This window comes from Carassius auratus, chromosome 2 (assembly GCF_003368295.1).
Source record: "Carassius auratus strain Wakin chromosome 2, ASM336829v1, whole genome shotgun sequence".
Classification (NCBI taxonomy): Eukaryota; Metazoa; Chordata; class Actinopteri; order Cypriniformes; family Cyprinidae; genus Carassius; species Carassius auratus.
The window spans coordinates 14,047,834-14,074,283 of NC_039244.1; the positions used below are offsets into that span (position 1 = coordinate 14,047,834).

At 37.0% G+C, this 26,450-nt stretch overlaps 4 protein-coding genes and 1 long non-coding RNA gene across 5 annotated transcripts in view; 1 reads left to right on the forward strand and 4 right to left on the reverse strand.

The window, feature by feature from the left end:
* LOC113116701 (TGF-beta receptor type-1-like) overlaps positions 1 to 3,778 on the forward strand; it is a 32,777-nt gene extending 28,999 nt beyond the window's left edge. The window contains exon 9 of the mRNA XM_026285016.1: positions 1,132 to 3,778. Within this exon, the coding sequence (XP_026140801.1) occupies positions 1,132 to 1,257 (126 nt within the window). The 3' untranslated portion in view covers positions 1,258 to 3,778. The remainder of the gene's footprint in view (positions 1 to 1,131) is intronic.
* A 3,285-nt stretch (positions 3,779 to 7,063) lies between these two features.
* LOC113110740 (uncharacterized) lies at positions 7,064 to 7,790 on the reverse strand. Its single transcript, XR_003293195.1, has 4 exons — positions 7,607 to 7,790; positions 7,431 to 7,484; positions 7,277 to 7,347; positions 7,064 to 7,189 (listed from the first exon to the last, which is right to left on the reverse strand). It is a non-coding gene; the product is annotated as an uncharacterized LOC113110740 (long non-coding RNA).
* Positions 7,791 to 7,887: 97 nt separating this feature from the next.
* LOC113110745 (vesicular, overexpressed in cancer, prosurvival protein 1-like) lies at positions 7,888 to 11,691 on the reverse strand. The gene is made up of 5 exons (XM_026274906.1): positions 11,499 to 11,691; positions 10,725 to 10,783; positions 9,068 to 9,145; positions 8,732 to 8,865; positions 7,888 to 8,644 (listed from the first exon to the last, which is right to left on the reverse strand). Exons 1-5 carry the CDS (start codon positions 11,628 to 11,630, stop codon positions 8,454 to 8,456), a joined length of 594 nt encoding a protein of 197 aa, XP_026130691.1. The 5' UTR covers positions 11,631 to 11,691; the 3' UTR covers positions 7,888 to 8,453.
* A 1,517-nt stretch (positions 11,692 to 13,208) lies between these two features.
* LOC113116710 (Golgi reassembly-stacking protein 1) lies at positions 13,209 to 18,618 on the reverse strand. The gene is made up of 9 exons (XM_026285028.1): positions 18,430 to 18,618; positions 17,644 to 17,724; positions 16,735 to 16,938; positions 16,543 to 16,629; positions 16,303 to 16,433; positions 16,030 to 16,171; positions 14,336 to 14,423; positions 14,113 to 14,253; positions 13,209 to 14,021 (listed from the first exon to the last, which is right to left on the reverse strand). Exons 1-9 carry the CDS (start codon positions 18,490 to 18,492, stop codon positions 13,537 to 13,539), a joined length of 1,422 nt encoding a protein of 473 aa, XP_026140813.1. The 5' UTR covers positions 18,493 to 18,618; the 3' UTR covers positions 13,209 to 13,536.
* A 646-nt stretch (positions 18,619 to 19,264) lies between these two features.
* Positions 19,265 to 26,366, reverse strand: LOC113116717 (cysteine/serine-rich nuclear protein 3-like). Its single transcript, XM_026285039.1, has 5 exons — positions 26,196 to 26,366; positions 22,996 to 23,182; positions 21,603 to 21,865; positions 21,227 to 21,523; positions 19,265 to 20,827 (listed from the first exon to the last, which is right to left on the reverse strand). The coding sequence occupies exons 1-5, from the start codon at positions 26,238 to 26,240 to the stop codon at positions 20,012 to 20,014; spliced, it is 1,608 nt and encodes a 535-aa protein (XP_026140824.1). The 5' UTR covers positions 26,241 to 26,366; the 3' UTR covers positions 19,265 to 20,011.
* Positions 26,367 to 26,450: the final 84 nt, after the last annotated feature.

The window sequence follows — 26,450 nt, forward strand, 5'->3', positions numbered from 1 at the left end:
AGTCTCAAAGTATCGCACTCACATGAAAACAATGACATGAGGAGAGAGTCAGGGCTCTGTCACAAAACCATGATTAATTCCAGACTGAAGTGAGAGAACCCTGACATATAGTGTGGGACTAACTTCTTCTGGAGGTGCAACTATATGGCTATAATTAACTGCTAAAGCTGAGTGCTCTTGTTGTCTCTGTCATATACAAACAGTGTAAGGATGATGACACCCTGACATTCAGTCCTGATCTGACCCAAAGAACCGGCTCACCTCACTCTCTCAAAGAGCTGATTCAGGTGGATTACTTTCAGAAAGTTCATACGTTTCAAAAGCTTATCAAACTCGGAGTTCACCTGTTGAGAGCTGTCTAGACAGTGATGTTTGATGAAAAGGACGAGAGAAGGCCACAGCAGATAATTCATGCTCTCTGCATTAAATGTCCTACATTGAAAACAAACCCAACTAAATGTTGAGGGTTTTCAGAAGCGACTAAATGCAATGAGTTCTTTTAGCTTAACCTTAGCTAATACAAATATATATATATATATATATATATATATATATATGTATTTGTGTGGGTGTGTGTGTATCTATACGACCTTAAGTAGTTAAATGAATGCTTAAGTTTGGCAAAGTAATGAATGTAGGATCATAACACTGAATCAGTGGCTCTTTTAAGGTTCAGGAGCCAGAAGACATGAGTTGACAATTTACAGCATTCTTTGAAAGGTGACCACTTAAGTTCATTAAATTTATAGCTTCTTACTTGAGCTTTATCAAAAGAGACTGCTGTGTTTTATAGTATATTCATTCTGAAAATATAATTTACATAAACTAGAGTGCTTTACTAGTTGCATTTTTGTTCCAACTGTCACTGTAGTGATTCTGTAGTGATTTTGTAAGAATATGTATGTGTGCCTGATATCTGATGTATATGAACGTACAAAAAGATTTACCGACTGTCACTGATGCTGAATAGATTATAATTGATGGGTGACAGAAATATGCTTAGTAGATTTAACAGTCATTTTCTCTGGGTTTGTTTACAAGAGAGTGCCAAAGCGGAAGGATGGTAAGGGAAGTGTATAGCATAGCAATTATATCTGTGTATATATATTATATCCGTCTTCTTGCCTGCAGGCCCTGCGTGTGATGGCAAAAGTCATGAGGGAATGCTGGTACGCCAACGGAGGTGCTCGCCTCACCGCTCTGCGTGTGAAGAAGTCTCTATCCCAGCTCAGTCAACAAGAGGGCATCAAGATCTAGAGCAAACCTCTCTTTATCTTTACACTGCCTATCCACTCCCTCCACTCATCTAGAGAGGACAGCGAGGGACCTACATCCGCTGTGGAGGTTTACTTCAATCAGGGATCTCGAGAGACCAGAAGCGATTGGTGCTGTTCCCTGTAGACATCCTCATCATGCAAGACCACCTCAAACAACCTTTACCAGCCATGCTTCATCTGGTGAGTGAGTGGCCAAACAACTAACCACAGATAGCCATTCGGTGTCAATGATTTGCTTTGCAAGCCGGACTTGAGCCTTTTTGGGTTTATTTCTGTATATAGCCTGAGTCGACTTGCTTGTGTATATGTGTATGCTCATATATTCACGTAAAGATGTACACAGAAACACAAACTATTCATATTGACTTGCTACAGTGTTTTGTCCCAGTAAGTGTCACCATATTTGGTAAAAAGGATCTTTCTAGGTCTGGAAAACTGGGTTAGTCATTAAGACCCATTTGTAAAAAGGCCAACTTAGCTACAGAACATCTGCGTTAATGTAATAAGGATGAGTATGCTTTGATACACATTTGAACAGATGGAAGATCTGATTATATTATTCTTCAGTACATCATTACAGTTTCTGTTCATGCACCTTGAGGCTTTTAAGAGAATATGGACACATGTAGCCCAGAAAGATGCTAACTAAGACCTATGTATTGTATTTTGCTCTGTGCATATAGTCTGAGCATGTTCTTCTGGTCAAGTTCTTCAGTCTTACTAGTTTCGCTGTACGTGCTGTTTTATATGGAGCTGGATTTATTCTGATCAGTACAAGACGCCATTCTGATTGTGACCTCATGCGTATAGTTGTGCAACAGTCTTTGAGCCGCAATGTACTGTATCCTGTGGATGTGTAACTCTGTATTTGGTCAAGCTAAGCAACAATAAGTGCTCCTTTGATTACTGATTTTTTGTATTTCATAGCTGCAGGCTAACTGCACTCAGAGTCAGCGAATGTGCTTTATGTCCCTCATCAAACTCGTTCTTTGATCTCAAAACCTTTTTAGACCGTCTCAAGACATTTTGAAGAAATCTGTTTTTATTTGGACAGCTGAAAAATCTTCTGGGGTGTTTTAAACAGTCAAGTCTGGTGGAAATCTCTGTGTGCCAGAGACACTCTGTGAAGATGAGCATGTGTAGATGTGAACCGAGCTACTTTAATGGAATACTTCGCCAAAAATGACAAATATCGTCATCAATTACTCACTGTCATGTCATTTCAAACTAATGAGACTTTTGTTCATCATTTTTAATGAAATCTGAGAGATTACAGTCCCTGCTTTGAAAGTCTGTGTAACCAAAATGTTTCATAAAATGTCTATGTGCTTCTTCTAGCATCAAAGTTATGGTTAAATGAACTTTCAGTGGACTAAATGCTATTTAATTTAATTTCAAATATCCTAATTTGTGTTTCAAAGATAAATAAAAGTTATAGAGGTTTGGAATGAGTAACTGATGACAGAATTTTAATTTTTTTTTTTCAGAATTTTTTAATTTTCATTTTTGTTATAAACCCAATGCCAAAAATCACCAGCAGCATTCAGTACGTTCCAGTCAAACAAATTCTCTAGGTGGGTTTCTCTAGGTATCCACAAACCTCACCAGCTCAGATAATGTCTTAAGATTTTTTTTTTTTTTTCATTTGATGTCATTTACTATATCTTAAGAGTCAGCGTACATATTTTTTTTTACATATATATGAATAGGAGACACTTTGGTGTCATGTTGAACATTCTGTATTTTCGATCCGAGCTTAAAGAGAGGGTCACACTACAATAGCGCCACACTCTTCTGTAACCCACATTGGCATTAACTCGATGAATCAATAAGTCCCTGCTCAAAAGGGCAGGAAATGATGTGGGATGCAGCCAAGAACACTTACGCTAAGATATGCAATCTCACTGTGTTTTCCAGTGCATGATGCAAAACAAGTGCCTCGATTTCCAGCCCCTGAAATCCAGAATGAATCTGTATTCGTAACTATTTGAAGGTCATACCTCTCTTAATCTTCGTTCATTCCAAGGTTGTTGTTTTGATATTCAGATTCAGTGAAGCTCCTTTAAAAAGCTGAACCAACACTACAGTGCAAAACTAAAAAGAAATTCATCTCAAACGCATACCTCTTTGGACCGTGTGATCATTTACCTCAGTGTACAGGAAGGTTTGTTCATTTAGAAGTGACGTTGATTTGTACAAAGTGCTTTCATAGTAAAAAATGTTTGTTTTGTTTGTGTCTTTCAAGGAACTGTCAATTATGTATTCTAGTGTTCTCCATTATATTTGAAACACTTGGCAATCTCTGCAAATGAGAAAGACTTTTGAGTCTTATGTTCTTCTAGTGTCACATTGTCATTTACAGTAGTGTTCACGGATCAGATTGAGATGGATCACTGTTAATGGATGAGAAGATGAGTGCTCAGATTATAGTGGATATGTCTTTTTTCTGTTGTTAAACTTATAAATATGAAATCCATGTTAATAAATAGGTACTTATTTTACCTTGGAGAATTTGGTGTATTTCTTGAAAGTTGGTTGTACTTCAGCTTAAGTGCAACACATTGTCTCTTCAATGTTCTTGTGTGGATGTCTGTAGTTTTATTTATGAAAATCAACAATAGATTTTTATAGATGTCCATTTAGATTTTTGCCTAAATGTTTCTTCTCTAACAGATCGCTGAATAGAAGCACACATTCCTACACAAAAGTTTGAAAGGAATAAATTAATCAGTAGCAGTAAATTTGTAATGTAAATTCTTGTAATAAATGCTATTGTTTGTATTCCTCAAAGAATTCTGAAAAAAAAAACTGAGATAATAGTATAAATGTATTTAAGGGTTCTCTGGTGCTCTGGAAATCTACCAACTCATCTGTTCTTTCTTCACAACATGTCAAAGTCCACCTGCTGCTTCTAACTCAACACAACACAACAATCAGGTGAGGGGAGACTGCAGGAGCAGAACAAATGGGTCTCAGGCAAAGGAAACGGCAGGTTTGAAAAACTGATTAGAGAGGAAATTTGACCATCATGTGTCTTAAAAATATACGCGACACTGTAAACATCTAGACAAGTTCATTTAATCCCTGAGGACACTTAATATTTCACTGTGCGAGTCAATGATGTTGCCTCGTGTTCCACAAACTGAGGACGTGCTTTCACTTGCCTACACTTCCTGAATACTGTATATATCTATTTTTCTTTTCTGTTCTCTGGAAACTTACATATGTACAAAAAAAAAAACTTTAACTCAAATGAAAGATATCAATTGCAGTGACAAGCAGGTAAATAAGAACAGTACAATGCTTTTAATAAATTATTTGAACATTTTATTCATTGTTCATCTAGAACATTTGTTGATTTAAGATCTATTTCACGCTGTCTGTTCCCAGAGCCGTCTTTAATGTGTGTGCTGTATGTGTTTAGAAAGTGAAGAGATTGAATTCATCCACATTCTGGACTGTGGACATCTGGCTCGGTTGCGCTCAAACTTTTATGAAGTTTGCATTATAAATTAGAGAAAGGAGCTGGAGGTCAAACAAATTTTGTTCTCTCTGTTTCAGTGATGCAGACAGGAAGAGTGGTTTGAAGCGTTCTTTCCTTTTTTTTCCTACACTCTAATGCACTTAAAGATACAAGCTAGACATTGTACTGTTTTTTTATCAATTAAGTCAAATAGAAATTATTAATTCCGTATTGCAGGAACAAATGAATAAATTGTTGAATTATTGTTCTCTGTGAAAGAAATATAAAATAATAAAGTCTAGACTGAAAAGTTGCATAAGAAATGTCTGCCACTACAGACACGAGGGTGTACAATGCCTTGAAGAGAATGAAAATCCTTGCAGTTTTTTTTCCAAAGAAAGCTAACGGAAAGCTACACGAGTTTCAGAATTTGAGTTGAATCACTGAAATAAAGGAATTTTCCTCAACATTCTAATTCATTAAATAAATTCAATGCACACAGACTGAAGTAGTTTAAGTCTTTGGTTCTATTAATTGTGATGATTTTGGCTCACATTTAACAAAAACCCACCAATTGACTATCAACAACTTAGAATATGCTGACATATCAAAACACCTGCAGAGGTTTCCTGAGCCTTCAAAATGGTCTCTCAGTTTGGTTCACTAGGCTACACAATCATGGGGAAGACTGCTGATCTGACAGTTGTCCGGAAGACAACCTTTGACACCCTTCACAAGGAGCCAGAAACATTCATAGCCAAAGAAGCTGGCTGTTCACAGAGTGCTGTATCCAAGCATGTTAACAGAAAGTTGAGATGAAGGAAAAAGTGTGGAAGAAAAAGATGCACAACCAACTGGGAGAACCGCAGCCTTATGAGGATTGTCAAGCAAAATCGATTCAAGAATTTGAGTGGATTTGGATGGACTGAATGGACTGAGGCTGGGGTCAGGCAGTGGTGTAATTTAACGAAGTAAAAATACTTATTTACAGTACTTAAGTATTTTAAGTAGTTTAAAGTATCTGTACTTTACTTGAGTTTTTATATCTTAGCCAACTTTTACTTTTACTCCACTACATTTCCTAATTAAAATAAATACTTTTACTCTGAAACATTTCTCCGAAGTATATTCATTACTTACTACAAAATAGTCAGAACACAGACTGCAGGTAAGTAGGTTTGACGAATCAGTGGTCTGGCATTTGCAAGTTAGACTCCTAAAAACACCTTTGCTCGCGTGCAAAACCGTGGATAATTTTATTTTCCACTCAAGTTGAGTCAGGGGTGTACGATACAGCATCATCTGTGATAATATGGTAAGTGTTGTTGTAATGATGTGCAATCTGATGTTATCAAGTAGGCTATATAACCAAATACACAGACATACACAGAGCGCACACACATTGATTTATTAGTCTATTAAACTCAGTATTCCAGGCATAAATTGTAATTGTAATTGCATAAATTCTATAGGCCTAGTTAACTTAGTGACTTACATTTTAGACATAATATTGCTTGTTTTTGCTCTATTTTGCTAACGAAAATAGTTCTAAACAAAGATCACAACACTGTTTTGCGTCTCTGGCCAGCAAACTCACAGTACCCGTATTGTCAAGAGGAAAATGAGAAACAAGACCAAAAAATACAGATGAGCTGCCTTGCCACGCGGAATTGAGGCAGTAACTAGAGCATGTACATGTACATTTGTTATTGGTCTTATAAAATATTCTAATTTGTTGAGATCAGCCAAAATCATCACAATTAAAAGAACCAAAGACTTAAACTACTTCTGTCTTTGTGCATTGAATTTATTTATTACACAAGTTTCACAATTTGAGTTGATTCACTGAAATAAATGAATTTTTCCATGACATTCTAATTTATTGAGACGGACCTGTATTATTAGAGCCTAGACCTTAAAATAAAGAGGTCGAGTCCACTGGAGATTATTACTTTATAGCGCACCCTTGTGGTGGTAATGAACTGTTGACAATGTAAAGTAAACTTTAAATAAATAAAAAAATACAAATCGACATATTTATGTATGACATGAGTGAAGATATTTAATGTTTTGAGTAATACAAATATATTAAATATTAATCATTTATTTATATTAGGTAAGAATATTTTATTATGTTTTAAATAAAACTAATATACTAAAGAATATATTACTTAACACAATTTTAATACTATTATATTTTATTACTATTATTTCTAAATAATACTAATATATAAAACAAAGCTGTACCAAAACTTGTTCCAAATATGTAAAATCTCTGCTAGGTTTGATTTACAAAGAAGGATTATATCAGTTCACCTTTCGTTGCATGTATATCTGTATATAAAACAAAAACATTTAAAAACATCCCATTAACGCAAAGATCTAGTTATTTCAGAAACTTCCGGGAATTTCCATGCATGACCATTACCAGGGTTTTTTAGTGAATGGTCTAATAAACAGAGAAAATGTCCAGTGAGAGGCAGTTCTGTGAGTGAGAATGCTCAAACTCAAATAACCACTCGTTAAACTGATGTACCTGCATGCAGAAGAGCATCCTTGAACACATCAAACCTTGAAGCAGATGTGTTTTAGCAGCACCCGGCACTCCTGTAAGATAAGAACAGGAAACTGAGCCTACAGTTAGCACAGGCTCGACAAAATTGGACAATAGAAGACTAGAAAAAGGTCACCTGGTCTGATGAGTCTTGATTTCTGCTGTGATATTCAGATGGTGTGGTCAGAATCTGGCATAAACAACATGAAAGCACATAACCATTCTGCCTGGTGTTATGTGTAGAGGATATTTTTCTTGGTACACTTGTGCTCCTTAGTACCATTTGAATATTGTTTAAATGTCAAAGATTACCTGAGTATCTCTGCTGACCATGTGCATGCCTTGGAGAACAGTGGAGAACAGTGGAGAACAGCGGCGAAGCAGCCACATCACAAAGCTCAAATCACCTGGAACTGGCTTCTAGAACATCTCAATGAGTTCATTACACTCAAACAGCCTCCATAGTCAGCACATCTCAATTCAATAAAATCCAATATATTAAATATTCTATATAAATATATTTATTAAATCATTTAAAAATGTATAATTAAAAAAAACTATTAAATAAGGTTAACATGTAAAACAGGCAAAGACAGAAATACGTTTTAAAAGGATTTTTTTTAAAAATTGTTTTTTACTTTATTAAGGTTATGGGTGATGAGTTTGATATAAAAAAAGTTGTATTATTCAGTGGATTTTAATCAATAACATTTAGTAGACATTCAGGAAGTGTTTAATACCCTTTATGTCTGAAGAAATAAAAATGGTTGATCATTTTTACAGATGAAAATATTTTTAGAAGCGAACGATATAAAAGTATAAAACAAATCCCATAAACTGATCAACTATAATCCCTGGCCCTAATGTGAAAGCTTATGTATAACCTGTTATGCTTATAAACATATCCTTCAGTCCTGACATTGAAAACATAAGTGCACTTTCTGCGACCACAGATGAGGAACCGTAGGCCGCCAGCAGTCTTGTATGCTGAGAGAAAGATGGAGGCGTTTCAACATCTTTAACTTTTTTTAGTTTTTGTACTCATTCTTCTGCTCCGGTTTGTAAGTTTGTTTACTTCCAGTCATGCCTGAGTTATTGAGCTTCTTCTGTTTCTTTCTTTCGTTAACCCTCACAGTTTGAATAAGAACAAATCACTGTGCTAAGAGTCTGTTTCTTTCTTCTGCGAGTCCTGCATGACCCGATCATATGAAGGAGGGGGCTGGCTGTAGTAGGGCGGCAGGGCTGAATACACTGCAGTCATGTGACCGGGGTGGGTCTGCGCTGGGTAGACGGTGGAGAGGACTGCAGTCTCAGAGTCTCCATAATTGTGAAAGCCAGCCTGACGCAACCCTACCAACACACAGAGATGACATACACACAGAGATGGTGAGACCACATGAGCGCTGTATGCAAGACAAGCGCAGAGGAAGAGATTACCTGGTGCTATGTTGGGGTGTCTGGTAAAGGACACATTAAAATCAGGTCCCTCGGGTGGAGGGTAAGGGTGGACACGTCTGCGAATGAAGTACCCAGTACTGCAGCAGCACAAAATGCCAATTATCAGCAGCAGCCTACAGATCAATCAAAAACAGCCCATGAAATCACTTGAATGGTTCCCGACTCCCGAGAGAGTGGCACAGTGGCTTCTTTGCAAACTTGCATAGGACACAACGGTTTAAGGAATGGATGGGTTTTTCTCTACTTTCCGAAAAAAAAAAAAAGTATTTTAAAAAAACCTTCAAAATGAAAAAGAACTTCTAACAAGTGACTCACCAGAAATACCATATTCTCTGAACGGAAAGGTCTCGAACACAGCATTGTGTGCCACAGCAGTCCTCATATGTCTTGCATCTATGACACCGACAGACATATTCGTCCTTCAGAAGTTTGGGGTCAGCAAAGATGCAGTAAATTGGTCAAAAGTGTCAGTAAGACATTTAGAATGTTACAAAAGATTTCTGTGCCTGGCACTGAGCCAGAGACAGGTGCGTTTTTACAGCGCTATAACCAATCACACAATATTCTGTTGAGTTTATGAATGCAGTAGCCAATCAGAGGTGTTTCCGATGAGTCATCGCTAAAATGCCGGCACTTCCTTCACTCGCTCGCTGACTGAATACCTCTTTCTGGTGAATTCTCTCGTCAGAAACAACAAGTTGTAGATGTGTGTGTGTGTATCTGTAAATATGAAATTGATTTCAGTGTTAACAGTTTCAGTTATTTTAATGGGAGTTTTTGAGAGTGATTGAACTCTAGACTGTTAGCAAAAATGTTCTTTGATAATGCTCTCTTTCTGTACAATGAAAGATTAGTAGCCGTTTTTTATATCACCTTAACTTTCAATGTTAAATTCACATTTAATATAAAGTCAGTCGTATAAAAAATATGTTATGGCATGACACCCATCTGTTACTTAATTAAACAGGTTTTTATTCATGGTTAGTAGATTACATTATTAGGCTACTTTGACCATCTCATACTATCTAACACAGGGGGGGGGGGGGGGGGCAAACTGAGTTACTGAAGGGCTGTAGCCCTGTAGAGTTTAGTTCTAACCCTGCTCCAGGACACATGTCAAGTAGTTGTCATATATCCCTAAATGATTAGATTAGCTGGATCAGGTGTGTTTAATTAGGGTTATATCTAAACTGTGCAGGACTGTGGCCCTCCAGGGACTGAGTTCGACACCCTTGATCTAACAATCTATGAAGGTGAGAATCGAGATATTTCATGATATAGTTCATACGTCTGGGAATATTTCTAATTAAAATAAAAAAAAATAATAATAATGCTTAATAATAATAATTTGCCAATATGCTGTTGTGGCTGTTGTGTGTCACATGATGAACCATCAGACTAGTATATTCACTTTTACTTGAGCAAAAATATTTCTATAAGTACAGTTTTTGGGTACTACCCACTCTGTCAGATTTGTAGTTACTTTACAGTTTTCATTCAGAAACTATTTAAAGATAAAGCCTAGTATTTGGAGTCGCACAAATGACTTGTGACGTAAAAGCAAACTTGATGAATGTGTTCTTTTGAATTAAATGTAATTAAGAAGCGTGATGTAGTGTCTACTGTGGCTGCAGGAGAATATATCTGTGCTATTGGTGTAAAGACTGAACAGTTTGTATAGCTCACCTCCTGTGGCGTATGTCAGCGGCTGGCTGTACAGGAGCACTTGTGATAAATGACTCTTATTGAAACCATTAAAAAAGGGGGGAAAGTTTCTGAGCTAAGGAATTCTCTTTTTTCCACTGTGCATCTGAATAAATTCTCTAACCACCATTCTGTTTAAACTATTGAGAACAAAGTAGAAAGGGGTGAAGTTAGTAAAGATTGGGGGAGTCTGGGTCCTGGTTTTCTAGCTTCTTGTTTCCTTCCATAAAACCACAACAACAGCCCAATTCAATTCTACTATACTTACACGAAGTACACAGGATAATCTCCTTCAAAGTACCAACAGTACTTTTTTTCAGCAACTGTCTGCGAATGAAGAGATAGTTTTATAAATAAAGTCTCATGTGTGCAAAAGTAATCAACTGGGTTCATTTGCATGGAAGAGCAAGGTAATAAACGCAAGCTGCAACTAACAAATTTATTGTGAAAAGAGGGGAAAAATTTGTTCAGATCATGAGACTCCTTGTGTTGGGTTCTCTTCTATTTTGCCTCGTGTGTGAAACAGACACTTGTGTTTTTCCAGTCTAGCCAGTCGATGCATGTTCAGTACTATTGAGACAGCTGTTTACAATAATTAAAAACAGAAACTACTGAAAATATTGATCCATTTCACTTCACATCACATAACACAAGATTAACCACTGCACAAATAGTCAATCAAAATAAAGGACTATAACAGTGTCAAACCTTTTTTCTCTGTGTCCTTTAAAGTAAAAACCATATATTTTAACATTATTCGGGGGTTTTTTTGTGACAGATGAAGACTGCATCTGATATCATGGAAAAAAAACTACAAAGAGCTTCTTGTCTGAGTCCTGGACGAGAACAATAAACAATGTTGTGTGCTACATGTACACTGTGTCTGCGTGTGGAAAATGTTGTAAGGCACAGAGACTGAATGGGCAGGAGATGCATGACAACAAAATGTGAATGATAAACAAAAATAGTCCTACAACAAAGTTTATAACTAACGTTTTTGTAAACTCTAAAATAAAATTAAACACAATGCTGTGTTACTCACCTCAGCAAATAAAAGTGTGATGAGGAGGCCGGACGCAGGAGACGGGCAGAGGTCACTGAAGCTGCTCGACAGAGGGGATGGTCGTTCTTTTAAACAGTGGGTTGTTGATCCACATGTCCTGCACTGGAACATTATTAAACTCTCATGCAGCGCTCGAGCTGTGGCTTTGGACTCTCCGACGTCCTCTACATAGCCCATTATACAGCCATGAGGATGACATCACATGACCTCACATCACAAAGACACGTTTGTGAATCTCTCTTCTACTGTTTTCATTGCTGTCAGGCTAATTGCACACAAGTAACCTAAACCTTTGACTGATCACACATGTAAACAGCTAGTCGTTCATCCATAACCTGCTATTGTGCGTTTTCTTCAGAGCTCTTCGTTTCCTTTCACACAACCATTGTTGTGAGAAAACTAAAAGCCACTTTAATATAGCTTACCTCACTCAGTTGGCCAGTAAGCACGAATTTATGGCTATCATTTACTCACCCCTTAAATCTTTTAACGTAATTTCTGTGTAAAACATAAAATAAGTTATTTTGATAAGTCTTTGTTCATATGGTGGAAAGGAAAAGCCATCATAGCTTGGCTGCAGAAGGTAAGTCACTAAGTTTGGAAAGACATAAGGGTAAGTAAATGATTACCTACATCAGGTTACAAGACAAAATACAATCACAACTAACAATTTCTGTTTTGTATATTTTATTGCTTTGGATGGTTGCAATGTTTTTCAATCTGATATTTTCCCAGAAACCCCAAAAATACAGTATATGTGGGTACAGTAGGACCTTTTCTGTTTAAATCAAATTTTAAAGTCATATTTAAAAACATTGTCTCTGATATACCATGAACACGTTAATGCAAAGAGATGTCATCAGGAATCAATTTGCCTGTATAGACATGTATAAAGTCTTTGTTCATAACTGAAATTCACTTAACAAATAATAATGACAAAGACCTTAGACTTAAGATCAAAGAGGTATTGTACTATTTAGCTCCTCCCATCATCAAAACAGAAAAAATAAAGTCCTGTGTATGAAACTATTCTTAAAATGTGGCAATGATGATTATACTCAATATTAATACCACAGAAAATCCATTGGCATTTATACAATATCTGTATTTGCATAGATCAATAAATGACATGAAAAGCAAATTTTACTGTGGCAACATTCCTCTAGTGTTGCTTTAATAATAAATATAGCATTCTTTTTTAATCCTAAAGTACACATAAATCACTATAAATGAAGACTAAGTTGCAAACATTTCAATTAAATATTTCTGTTAAAAATTGTCACATCAAAATAATTTTAAAAATCAAATTAACCAGGAAGATTTTAGTTCGCAAAACTAAACAAATACAAAAAAACTCTTGTCCAGCATTAAAAAATGTGTACTTTGCTTAAACATCCCCAAAACACACTAAATCACTAAATCAATAAAACCCTAACAGGTTCTAAAATATTATATGTAACAACAAAGTTAGACAAAAACATGAAATGCTTTTTCTAGACAGAATGATTTTGTCAGTGTTCTAATGATCCTTGAGTATATTCTAACATTAGCTCTATAGTCTACACGGTTTAATTTAACACAGTAACCCATGAGTGTTTGTGCCATAGCTAAATAAATACTACAAATATAGAACAAACTGTCAATTAAATAAAGGTTTGAGGTTTTTTGGAGGGGGGGGGGGGGGGGGGGGGGGGGGGGCTTGGGCTAAACTGGTAGAAGAATATAAGCAGTTTTAATAAATCAAGCTAAATAAAAAGGTTTAAATGTAGTAACATAAAACATTATCTTCTAAATTAATATCTACACAATTTAAAACAACGGCCTACACACATTCCAACAGCCTACCATCATCATCACTACTAGATGCTAACCAAAATGCAATATAAAACGTAAATTGCACACAACCGTTTAAAAAACACACCAGGTCCTAACAGTAACAAATCCATTAAGAAACACACGCTCGATGATTTTTGTGCAACTGCGTAAACAAGACACAAGGTAGTACTTGGTAGTGTCACTACTGAGAAACAGCTTCATCTTTGACACGTGCATTATGGGAATCAAAAGACATCGGGTCAGAGGATACGGCCTCTGCTCTGTCCTCAGACAAGCTGCTCTTTTGAGACTGTGGCTCATCAGAAACACCCTGATTGACACCATCACTTTCAGAGGAGAAGGGTGAGGACTCGTTGGGTTGCACGGGATACTCTGCAGGTGGGGCAGATGACTCGAGATGAAGGGCGGCGGGGTCAATGAGCAGGGAAGAGATGTCTATGGGAGGCACAGAAGAGTCGAGAGATGGGATTGAAGAATTGACCAAATATGCCATGTCTGTCGGCAAGCTATGATCGAGAGGCAGATTTGGGAGAAGAGCGTGTGGGTGAGAAAGGGGAAGAGAAAAATCTGAAGGTGATTGAAATCCACGGAAATCCACAGCAGGATAGTCCTCTGTATTTTGTTCCTCAGGGTTATGACTAGAAACCCCCATATCTTGAAGCTCCTCTGCAAAGACAGACATTTTGCACACTTTACGAACTAGACTTTGACTCACAGATTGAATTCTGTTCTCCTTAATGTAGCAAGGAGGACTCACCGACACCTGATACGTCAATGTCCTCTCGGACAGCTAGGGATGTGTTTGTCATGTCAATGGAAGAAGTGGATAGGTCCAGTCGGTCTGCTATGTCTGACACCTCCGAATTCATCATGACCACTTCTGACTGATCCAAGAAACCTGGAGGAACCATTGCTTTGATACATTACAATGTCTTTTCATGCTTCTTGTTCTAGATGAAGCACATTTTTCAATGCCTTACCAGGATCCATGACTCTCTGAATGGGAGGTGGCAGTGGGGTGTCAAGATCGAAGCCACTCATTGACTGACTGGACGCCATTAAGGACACCTGAGGATATACATTTCAGAAGCACTGTTGTAAGCACATTTTTAAAACAAGTTATGTACATACACAAAACATTTACTGGTATAGTCGAACATGCTGTGAGCATTTACACACCCTCACATCATTCTAAACCTGTTTGCACTTCTTTCTTCTAGGGGTGCTCAATTAATCTAAATAGAACCCCCCCCCCAAAAAAAAATTATATATTTATAATAAATGCAAAATTAGTTCCATAAATATTAGCACTGTAATATTACTGTTACAATATAAGATAAAAAAAATATTATATTATTTTCCTTAAATACTTGATTTTTTTTTTATTTTACAATGAAATATTACAAAAGTAATATTTGTTATTTAGTCTTTTAGTACTTTTTCTGTTTTTATTTAGCAATATTATTATTTAGCCATATTGATATTGAAGGAGTGGATGCCGAGTTCCTTCATACTGATATTAATTATATTATTACATGATTTCTTGTGTGACTATTGATCAAGTTATAGCAAGAGTGAAATGTGTAACCTTATGTGTGCTGTATTTCTTTTCCTCAAGATTAATGTCCACATATTATGTGTGTGTATATAACCGTAATGATAAGACACTTGCCAGTGCTAGAAAGCCTTGAATTTTAGATAAGTTCTCTGTGTATGTGTGTTAGTATCTGTCTGTACAGGGAGAAGCTCAGACAATCCCAGGACAAACGATCAACTGCCAGTGTCCAGCGTATCAGATATACGTCTTTGGAGAGTTTATATAGGTTTTGGAACCAATCAGAATTTTGTTGACCTATGTATTGACGCAATTAGTATCCTCTGTCAGGGTATAACTGTGGTTGATTTTGAGTTGTACGGGGGCGGCCTGCCAACTCCTTCGAGAGTGTTGAAGCTGACTTCTGCTGATGAAATTGCAAACTATTTTCTTCAAGTAAAATTATTATTATTAATGGAACTCATCTCTGACTCCTGGTCTTCATTGCCAAATATATCTGGTCCTTGGGTTTTAACTGTAAATTCCCCTACAATATACAGTGCTTAATACATTTATTCGACCACCAACACCTAATGTAAGGTTTCTTTTAAAATAGTAAATTAGAAAAACTTGTGGCTAACAGCAATAATTATATTTTAGCATTATAAACACTCCTGTTATCAAGGAGCTTACAAATACTGGTTTATTAACTATTACAGAAACATAAAAAAAAATATTTTGGTAATCGCTAATTCTGTTAGTTAAGGCTGTTTAGCTGTGACACAAATCTTACATTGGGTGCTGGTGATCTAATACATTTGTTAAGCACTGTATAATCATAAAATTTAGGACGAATTGTTCTCACCTAAAAACAAGCACAGCAAATCAGATTTTCAGAAGTATGTTTCAGAAGTAAATGTGTTTTTCTCCCTAATCTTGCAGCCCTACTTTCTTCTGTTTTATTTCAGATCCCATTTACTTTCACTGTATGGACCAAAAAACTGAGACCTTTTTAATAAATATTTTGTTTTGTATTGCACAATTGAAAGAAAGATATACAGGTAAGTAAATCACAATGGAATTCTGGGTAAACTATCCCTTTAAGTAATGTGACCACACTAAAGTCCCGCTTAAAACTACCTCTGTGAATCCATTTGTAGGAAGCTCTTGCTCTGGCGTTCCTGCCACAGGAGAAGCTTTTGGACTGAATTTTTCTGATTTTGGGCTTTCAGGTCGTGCTGGGATTCGGTGCAGGTAGCCATATCCAATGCCACAGCCAAGACTGCAAAGACAAAAACATTATAATGCAATCCCCAAAAGCTCTGGAGGAGGCAGTAATGTGAGTTGTTTCCTCATAATAATGGCTGATTCAGGACTTCATTACATTTATATCTTCTGAAACTGGGATATTACCTGCCTTCTCCCCCCCAGGCACCATTTGGTGTGACAACCACCTCCCTGCAGTTATCGGTCTCTGTATTGTAGACCAGCAGCTTCAGAGGTTTCCCCTCATGGGCTTCAATAAGGGAGAAGAAATCCTCTGACTGTTGGGAAATCAAACCATTGCTTGATTGTGAATAACTTGCATGCACATATTTTGTTTTTCCAGAAATAACAAGCAAGCTTCATTTATGGACTTAATTCACGTCTTACATCTTGGAGAACCTGGTCAGCTCCAACAATGAAATCTGAGTGCTCCTGGAGTCCGGCCAATGCTGCTGGTGAATTTGGCTCCACATCCTAAAACCAAACAGAGTAAAATAATTACACAAAGAAAATAAAGAGAACTGTCAAAGACGACGAAGTACCTAAAAAAAAAAAAAGAAAAATGCAAGGATCACTTACGAGAACATGCCAAACGTTTTCATTGGCTCCTTGAAAGCTGCAGAAGCGGACACTGGCTCCCAGAAGTCCTTGACCACCCCACATGTTGCTGGGAACCACTTCCAATTCTCGCATCCTCATGGTCTTTGTGCTATACACTTCCATCTTCACCGGTTTCTCCACATTAGCCTTGAGGAGGTCCTTGAGCATTTCATTCTCCTGGTTCTGTTTCAGATAGCATATAGCGAAACAGTGACTGTATTTACATGGTGTCAGTCATGTTACATGTAAACCACAATCTCAACTAAGACATGCACTTTCATCTTCTCTTAAATACAGGAGATATAGAAGTATATATTCTGAATAAGTGACTTACATTACCCCCAAAACATTTAAAATGCTATTTTACACAGGTTTCTAGCAAGTGTAATAATGGGTTCAGGTTATTGCAATTGGTTTTAATATGTTTACATTATTTATGCATAAACATAATATGACCACAATCCAATATTCAATTATATGAATGTCACAGACCACTGAAAACCATTTAAAACAGATAAATATTTGTTGCATGTTTTTAGCTACAACACAAACACTACCGGATTGATGTGTTAAATTGTACACAGTGTAGATTATATACAGCTAATGATGGAGATTACATTAAAACATCTTCAGTACACAGAAACAGCATTACTTGTAGGACATATTACAATTTTTACAATTTAATCAGAACAAGAAAACATTAAAATATTAATTAGAACATTGTTGTGCATATAAATCTAATCAAGCTGACAACTATTACACCACTGTCACTGATTATGAACTCAATGGAATCATTTTCTGTTTATTACCTGTGTGAAACTTGACTTAAATATTTGGAATAAATGTTCTAGATTACAAGAAACAACCAATAAGGCTTTACAAACTTACAAGACGATTATGACCAATGGATATGATGAAATCAAAAAACGGTTCCAACCCAGCTTTCTCTGCCGGTGAGTCATCTTGAATCTGTAAAGCAATACGAACTCATCACTGCAGAGCACAAACTCCATTCAGTTAAGGAATTTCAAATGCATTTATGTTGTGCACACTGATGTGTATTCTGGAAATTGTAATAACATCCATCGAATGGTACGTAATCTGACGTAATGGATATATGACAATATGCCATGTGTCCCAATATACATACTATCCACCCTATCTGCCATAAAAGTAGTGAAAATTACCAATAAAACAGAATTCATGATGGATAGTAAGCACACTGGGATGCAGGCTATGAGTTTATTCAGTGACGTGGCGGCTCCGCTTAGCCTAATAACGTTATTCCTAAATCCAGGAGCTATCAGATTCCTGACAGTGTTCCAAAACACTTTTTCACATTGAGGACTATGTAACATAATGTAAGAAATCATAAATGTTAAAATAAATAATAAGGTGTTTTCGGAGCTATCCGAGTTACAGCCCAACAGAACCTGTTAAATACTATTTTCTGACAGATGCCACTTTCCAAGCATCATTTTTAAACACTGAAAGGCTTCCACAGATGTTTGTGCCGTAGATAAATCTAAACATGAATGCACACACTCAGTTTTCCATCAGTGCATATCTGTCCAAGCCTAAAGCAATGCGGACATGAGAACTTCATCAAAGCATAGCTAGCATGCAAAGCTGCTCGATGTCAACAATAACGTCAGCAAAATTGAAGTTATTTACCCCATGGACATGATATCCTTCGGTTCCTCCCTCAGGTGCACCACTGCTCTGTGTTAAACCCATTACTCTTGAGGGTTTCGATGTTTTGCAGTGTTACGTTTAGCTTTCCGAAACAAACGACCCTGAGAGAGATTACTCAAAACATCGTGGCCATGTTGTCCATCTAGAGAGGGGAGAGCAATCGAGCAAAGATGCGATCGATCTTAGGACTTTTCTCTCTCGGTACTGTTTCTTTTTAATATTTGTCAGCGAAAACATTCTCAAAACTAAGCAATTATGCAAATGCTGTATCTGCTAAATTGAATAATAATAATACAAAATGTATAGTATGATAAAATGTTACATTTATATTGTATTCACATATCCTAAATAATTTTATTATTTGTATTGTATTATTACTGTTGTGTTGTTGTTGTTAATGACTTGTTTTGACAAAGCAACAAAACTAAACAACAAAATATGAATTATTTGTACTCACAAATAGTTGCATACATTTCTATTTTATCTCTGTTCAACAATTCGTTCAGCTTTGTATTAAAAGAAACCGTTGTTGTATTTTATTGATAATTTAAATGATATTATAAATGTACAAATGATAATTTAAATGATTATAATAATGATAAGAATACATCTGTTGTTTCCTGAGACTTCCAGGTAAAGAACAACAGTAAAAAACCTAAACTTAATTTTATGAGTATGTGTGGAGATTAATCAAACTTCAAATTAGTTTTCAATTGAATAAACAATATTTATATAGCTACATAAAAAACAAAAGGTTAAGAATACTTGGATTTTTCAAGTCTCCCTGTCTTCCATTAAAATCAGTATTTCTCACTGGTTTTGTGAAATCAATTTATTAAGACGAGTTATTCCAAAAAACAAACAAACGATTTGACACATTTTGAAATGTCCAAAAACATTCACTGAAGTACAAAGCAGGTATACCACTGATGAATTAAATATTCACAAAGCAAATGTAGCCTGAATTTCTTCATATAATACAAGTCATTCCTTAAATGAAAAACATTTCCTTTTAAATGAAAGACATGCTGGCCCTTGAAAAGATGATCATGAAATATGAAAATGGCATTTTGACATTTATATCAGCTCATACATCACCATTAAAGCAAAACACAACTGAGAAATAAATATGAATAGGCTTTTATAAATAAACATTTAAGAGTAAAACTTTATTTACTCCAATAGCATAAGTTTGGTACCTTATAAAATGTAATGAAGCCTTTAGTTTACAAAGTATAAATATAAAATCTTACTTGAAACCACTGTACAATCTTACAACACTGTACAAGACTTTTGGCAAAAAAGTTGAGATATTACTCATCATGATTCTTTTCACATATTTTCACTGAGTGGTTTTTAACTGTATTTACACTGTGATCATGAACGGTTACAGACTACATTAATATCATTGAATATAATTTTAAGGAATATCCTTAAATTTCAAAGTTATTTACCATTTTTCTCATAGTATATGAGATTTAATGATACTGTACAACTGCAAATGAACAATGTTCATTTGTCTTTAAAACATCAGTAAAAATCAGAGTCGCTCTGATCCCCATTAAGAAATTCCTACAAGCGACTCCAGAAGACTGACTCCTGAGTCCTCAGTTAAAGTGGGACTGGGACAGCAGGGGAACTGGAGCGGTGACATGTAGTCCAGATGACTGCACACTTTCAAATGATTGCGGCTTAGACCGTACTCATGAAAAGTGTCAAAAAAGACCAGGTCAGAGCCTGAGGACAGACTGAGGTCCATGTAACAGTTCATACTGTGATCTGGAGATGCAGATGGAGTATTAGGGATATCAAATGGATCATCTACACATTCCCTGGTGGCCTGATTATCATTTTCATCCAGATACTCCACTTGAGATGTACTGGAGTTGCTTTCCTTTGAGGATGTGCCACCAGAAGCTTCTGTGAACAGATCATACTCTTTAATGTATGGACATCCTTCTCCATCAGAATTGGAAAAACTGAGTATGTGAGTGTGTCCTCTGCTGTCCATGTCCAGTGTGGGTCGCCTTGAGGAAGGTCCTCCATCCGTCTCAGAGTCCAGACTCAGAGAAGAAGAGCAGGAGGTGTCAGTCACGTCACTGTTCCAGCTGTTGTCCCTCTGCCTGCAGAGCTCTGAGCTCAGGGGAAATGAGGGAGAGTCGTTTTCTGCAGGAAATGTAATGGCTCTGTTCCTCTCCACTGATTGTTGCTCAGTGGCAGTTGGTCTGTTGTCATCGTGCAGCCTCTTTTCCAGCTCCAGCTTCATGTGTGTGTGGATGTAGTGGCTCTGTACACGACTGGGGTTGAACTCAATTCGGCCTGCGGGATTCCCACAACATTCCTTCGAACATCCACAAGGAAAGTTGGAGCGATCCATCTGTTGACAGATAATGTTTACCAAAAAAAATCAGTATGGCTGCACGACTACTTCATTTCTCATAATTAACAATGGTTGCTGTCCATAGTAAAGAAAAATAATCTCAACGAGATTAGATGGAGAGTAAACTGAGACTTGAAAATGAAAATAAGAAAATGACTTTAGTAATCTCACAAGTGTCTCCAAAAAGTCTGAGATTTCATTATAAACACAAATGTTTCTCAAATTTAAAATAGATTTTTTAAAGAAATAAATACTTTTATTCAGCAAGTCAAAGATCTTATGTCAAAGATCAATATGACAACTGAACCATCATCAATAAATATATATTTTGAGAGAGAGAGAATGAGAAACAGAGCGCACGAGAGAGAGAAAAACAGTTCATTTATAGCTTATTACTTGGCACTGGATGCCAGCCTGGCTGCAGGCACAGGTCTCCGGCTCACAGAAGCCCTGGCAGTGGCATCCACAGTCTTCCCTCCACCGCCGCAGATCCTTCAGCTGCCTCTTCTCCTCCCGGTCGATTCGCACCACCCCTGCTGCTCTCAGTAATTCACGTCTCTGTTTGGAAGAGTAGAGACGGGGGGATCCCAAGTCTTTCAGCTCTGTGCTACTGAGATCGGCATCCTCATCTGGGACGTCGTTCGCTGTCAGCCTGGCTGCTTCAGTCACCGTGAGAGTCCCACTGTTAATCAGCTATAAAAAAAAGAAGACACTGTAAAAAAAAAAGCTGAAAAGAAAATAATTTCTTAATACTGGAAAATAACCAACTCACCTTCTGTCTCATTGCCTCCAGCCTCTCCTCTTGCTGTTGCTCACGGAGCCTCTCCATTCGCAAGCGCAGCTGCTCCTCCGCGTGCTCCTCCAGGGTGAACTGCTGGCGGGCAGCGTGCCGTCTAACCATGCCCAGTGTGCAGCCACCATGACTGGGCACACTGCTGAAACCTTGACAGCGCTGGAAGAGGAACACTGTAACCAGGCCAAACCGAACACTGCCTTTGGATTGAGTATCTTTTTTCTTCTTAAGGATGGATGACACTAAAAGTAAAAAAAAAAAATATGGAAGATTTTGACACTGGTTTTGACTGCAGTAAGGTTTTTACTGTGACTACATAGTTATTACTCTGTCGCAGGACGACAGATGTGATTTTCATGACAATGTGGGACACGTGCGGGACACAGATAAATTTACTTGAACGTGACAGCTGTGCATATGGATTTTTATTTGATCATTTTTGTTGTAATACTGCATTTGTACATTTTTACAGACATAGCAAATCATTACAAATCTCACATTTTCAGCACTGTCCCGCACCCGTTCACCCTACCACTGCACAAAGTCACACTCTAGAACCTGGCACTGTATATTAAGCTTTGTGACAAATTGCTTTTGTTCCTCTTTGTAAGACGCTCTGGATAAAAACATCTGCTAAATGCATAAATATAAATGTGCAGTAATTCTTCTCTAGTGATTGTCACTGTTGTAGTTTCCACTAGAGGGCAGCCGAGTCAGATCTGATAGCAAGTACCCTGAACTAAACACTAGAGAGCCCTAATGAGACATTAAGGAAATTACATTAGTGGTTTGGACATTTTTCACATGCAGTACTAAAAGGGAAAAAAATAAACGAACTTTGAATGCAAAGTTTAGAAACATCTATTGCCATTACAATGTATGTGTTTGCTTTTTTGCAGTTTCACTCGCTGAATGAGGATAATGAGCTGAGGTAGTACAGTAGTAGCAGTATTTGTAGTACTTCACATGCAGATTTCACAGTGAATCAACACTGAAAAACACACAGTGGTCCAGGCATGTCCAGGCATATAGACAGACAATATAATCTCATAGTACTACCAAAGGAAAACACTTACACACCAGATATGCTATGTCCCAGTCAGGACGGTGCTTGTGCTTACATTGGTGTTTTTGTGGGTTTAAAATGACTCAGGACGACTGTGCACAACATCTTGTGATAAACAATGTTACAGTGGTCCGTTTCTCTTCTTATCTAGTGCTCTGCACAATAACACTGAGGTTAGATAACAAAACACCTCCTTATAAGTGTTTAAAAACACTGGAGGTGACAACTGTGGCTTTGCATGATTTGAAAAATTCACAGTTACTATGCTTTCCCATGCTTTACTACAGTTACTATACGGTCACTTACTTGACATGTGATGGCTTGAAGAGAAAGAACCAGCAGGCCCAAAGTTCACACTATCACTTTGGGGGTTCTCTTCATCAGTGTCCCATTCTGAGTGTGATGAGGGGGATGAGGAAGAGTAAATGGCATCCTCATCTGGGAAACAATATTTCCTCTTTAAACCCCCACGCTGCGATGTAGCCATGGCGATCTGTCAAATTATATAGGAGAAATTAAAGCATAAGATTAGATGTATCAATCAATTGAAAAGTACAGCAAAAGGGTCAATGAAAAATGTTCATGATGACGATAAGAAAAAAATACATATATAATGATTCTAAAAGAATAGCAATATATTTAATAACAACAAGGTGTTACATATGGTACATTTTAAATACTTTTTCAGTTTACAGATCTCTGAACAAATTCAGTTTCCAATTTGTAATTTTATTTCAAATAAAAGTTTTAAAAAAAGGGAATTTATTATTTTCAATAAAAGTTTTCAAAACTTTAGTCACTTAAAAATATATTTCTATATTTTTTGTGTAGAGTATAAGTATAATCAAAATGTACTGATTAATTAATATCATTAATAAATATAATTTATGACTGCACATGACATGATTTGGCAGACAGAATGTTTTCAAATTTTGTTAGCAAAATATATTTTTCAATAATAAACAATTATACCAAATTATTATATAAGATTAAAAATAGAACTCTTGTAATAAAAGCTTTTTTTCACTAAGATATCAGAAGAGTTATATCAACACGACAGTTTTTGCCCCAATCAAAATTTTATTTAATTCAGAAGTTAAAAACATGCTCCAAATACAACATGTGAGTCATTTATATATAAATGGCATTTAATAGTTTTTTTAATGAAAGAATAGGTCATAAAATAGATCATGCATTTTTGGCTCTGTACCAAGTATGAAAAAATTCATTTGGGGAGGTTCAGTAAACAGCAACTGGACACCTCTCTCTTGTTCAGGCTGGTACCAAAGATTCACATCTTCACTCTGAGCGAAAGCCTGTTCAGCAGGTTTCCCAGTACGACAAAACTTGACTTGAACTACTACAACATCACAAGCACAGCTTTCTCAGGCAAATGATCATTGTTATTAATCACATCATGCAAAGTGTATGCAAACACAAAAGTGTGCATTATGCAAGCAATGATTAGTCTGGAGAGAATCAATGGCTCCTTCTCTCTCCCTCTGGAGTCATTAACATTCCTCAGATGTTTGAAGTTCTTCAGGAACAAAATGCTAAGACATACAGCTTAACATCCCAAACGGGCTAAACTGCAAGACAAATTTTGTAACCTGATACTTGTTTTTATTGCAGAATCCCCCAAACATACGAAAGCAACTGCCAAGCTCCATTTCAAAGCTTATAAAAGCACCTATAAGTACACGCTAAGTATAAAAAACAAAACAAAAGAGGAAACCGTAACACAAAACGCACATACAGAAGTTTTTCTGCTTGAGTGGGTGTGCACTGGAAAGAAATCACACGCTAGCACGTACACACACACACACACACACACACACACACACAGAACTCTGTGTACCTCAGATGACAGAACAACACTACCTCACACTGCAGGAGCAATCTGCATCACAGATCACCTGGTTCTTGTTCCAAGTGCATCCAGTCAAGCCCAATCCACACAAATGGCTCATATGCCAAGAACACTTTGTGCCCCTGTGCACACTGTCTGTATCCTGGACAACCTTAACTCTCTCTCACACCTCTTTTCACACAGGTCTGGTTTTCTTTGGACAGTGTTATGTAAACACCTGCACTGTAATCCCAGATGCCACAAAGTCAACTATGTAAACGGTTATAGCTGCATGAGATAAAGGACACTTTGTGTTGCACATAATTGTAGTAGTGTTCGTAGCATGTGAATCGTGCGTCAACAGAAATGCAGAATCAACCGATGCGGTGACACATGTGATTTACAGCTTCCTCTAGCTGTGACAACGTGATAGTGATCTCTTAAAAGTGTGCAGACACCAGACTTCAAGTCCATTCAATTATTCATTGCATCCTTTGTGTACAGTATGTGATGTGGGAGTGTTTATAGTGTAGTGAATGTGTAAGACAAGTGGGCAGCTGAGTACAAGGACATATAGGCCTAACATACAATAACAAACAAACAAAAGTTTTCACTGAAAGCCAAACAGAGCTGATCATTTCTTGGACTTGGCAGTGACAACTGGCCAGACTACAACTATGCAAATGAGCATGCGAATGTTAGAATGTCTCCATAGAAGGAGGAGGTGGAGTTTGCAGACTGTGAAAGGGGAAAGCAGACAGATGTCAGGTGGAAAAATAGGTTATCACTGGTGTACAGCAAGACAAAATCATCTAGCCTAGACTTTTTCTCACCTTTTCAGTGCAGCAAAGTGAAGATTTAAATCAGCATGTCATAAAATAGGGTGAATACAAGTAAAGTGGGACAGTTTCTGATCATATTTCACTGGTGCTGTTTTTGCTATACAGTGTCATTCAATACCAATTTAAGATTTACTTAATACTGTTTATCACTTACTTATGAAAGGAACAGATTATTAAGATAAAGTGTCATAATTTTATCTTAATTCATCCTAATTATATTTAAAAAAAAAAAGTCAAAACCACTCTTACTTGCCTTGGCCTTAGGTAAGCATCTTTCTCTTAAGATGAGGATCGACAGGTGCATCTACTTTCCACTTTCCAGTCATTATCCTTCAAATATCTATGTTTTTCAAACATTACAAATCTTCAAATATCTATATTTTATTTCATTTCTAATAAAAGTACAAAACAGTTCCGTTTTATTTTAAGGATGATTAGGCTAGTGTTCTGAATTAATAGAAACTTTAACGTCTAAGCAGAACATGCGTTAATAAATGCACATTATATATAACTTTATATTTATTTATCTATCTCTCTCTCTCTCTTTGCGCACGAGCACTTTAATTCTGCAGCTGCTGAACTTCCGTAGCGGACTTTCTCGCGGTCATGCTTAGTTATTCAGGGTCGTAAATGACCACATCAAAACGCGGTAACAACAAACTGTGAGACCCACGGTAACAATCCGTGATTCAACCGCTAAGCATACTAACTGTCCTATTGAGTTCGCATTTGGGAGCGTTTTATGTAAAAAAAAATAATGTGTTTCACGCGCTGCGAGAAATCGAAAAACATCTTGAAGAAAAACAAATACTCACCCAGTGATTGTGTCTCCGTGTACCATGGGGGGAAGAGACGACCATACGATGCTTGAAAAGTTATCCAGATAGCACCGACGTCCTTTTTCTTAGCTCTCTTTGCACGTACAGTACAGTGGGATCAGCTGTGGTTGAGTTGTGTGTGTTCGTCAGTGGAAAACTCCCCCCACTCTGCCTGACGTAAACAGTAATATGAGGACCAAAACAGCAGTCATGACGCTCACTCAGCGCGTGCACACGGACACAGTGACGGGC

Bases quoted from the DNA above. Each gene is read 5' to 3' on its own strand.
- LOC113116717 (XM_026285039.1), bottom strand. From the start codon at position 26,240: ATGGTCGTCTCTTCCCCCCATGGTACACGGAGACACAATCACTGG. The intron at 21,866-22,995 runs GTAAGTGACCGT...TTTTACTTTTAG, and splicing joins TTCAAGCCATCACATGTCAA to TGTCATCCATCCTTAAGAAG. The intron at 21,524-21,602 runs GTGAGTTGGTTA...TTTTTTTTATAG, and splicing joins TGGAGGCAATGAGACAGAAG to CTGATTAACAGTGGGACTCT.
- LOC113110745 (XM_026274906.1), bottom strand. From the start codon at position 11,630: ATGTTCCAGTGCAGGACATGTGGATCAACAACCCACTGTTTAAAAGAA. The intron at 9,146-10,724 runs GTAAGTATAGTA...TCGGTGTCATAG, and splicing joins GATTATCCTGTGTACTTCGT to ATGCAAGACATATGAGGACT. The intron at 8,866-9,067 runs GTGAGTCACTTG...ATTGATCTGTAG, and splicing joins CAGAGAATATGGTATTTCTG to GCTGCTGCTGATAATTGGCA.
- LOC113116710 (XM_026285028.1), bottom strand. From the start codon at position 18,492: ATGGGTTTAACACAGAGCAGTGGTGCACCTGAGGGAGGAACCGAAGGA. The intron at 16,939-17,643 runs GTAAGTTTGTAA...TATCTGAAACAG, and splicing joins CCATTGGTCATAATCGTCTT to AACCAGGAGAATGAAATGCT. The intron at 16,630-16,734 runs GTAAGTGATCCT...GTTTGGTTTTAG, and splicing joins AAAACGTTTGGCATGTTCTC to GATGTGGAGCCAAATTCACC.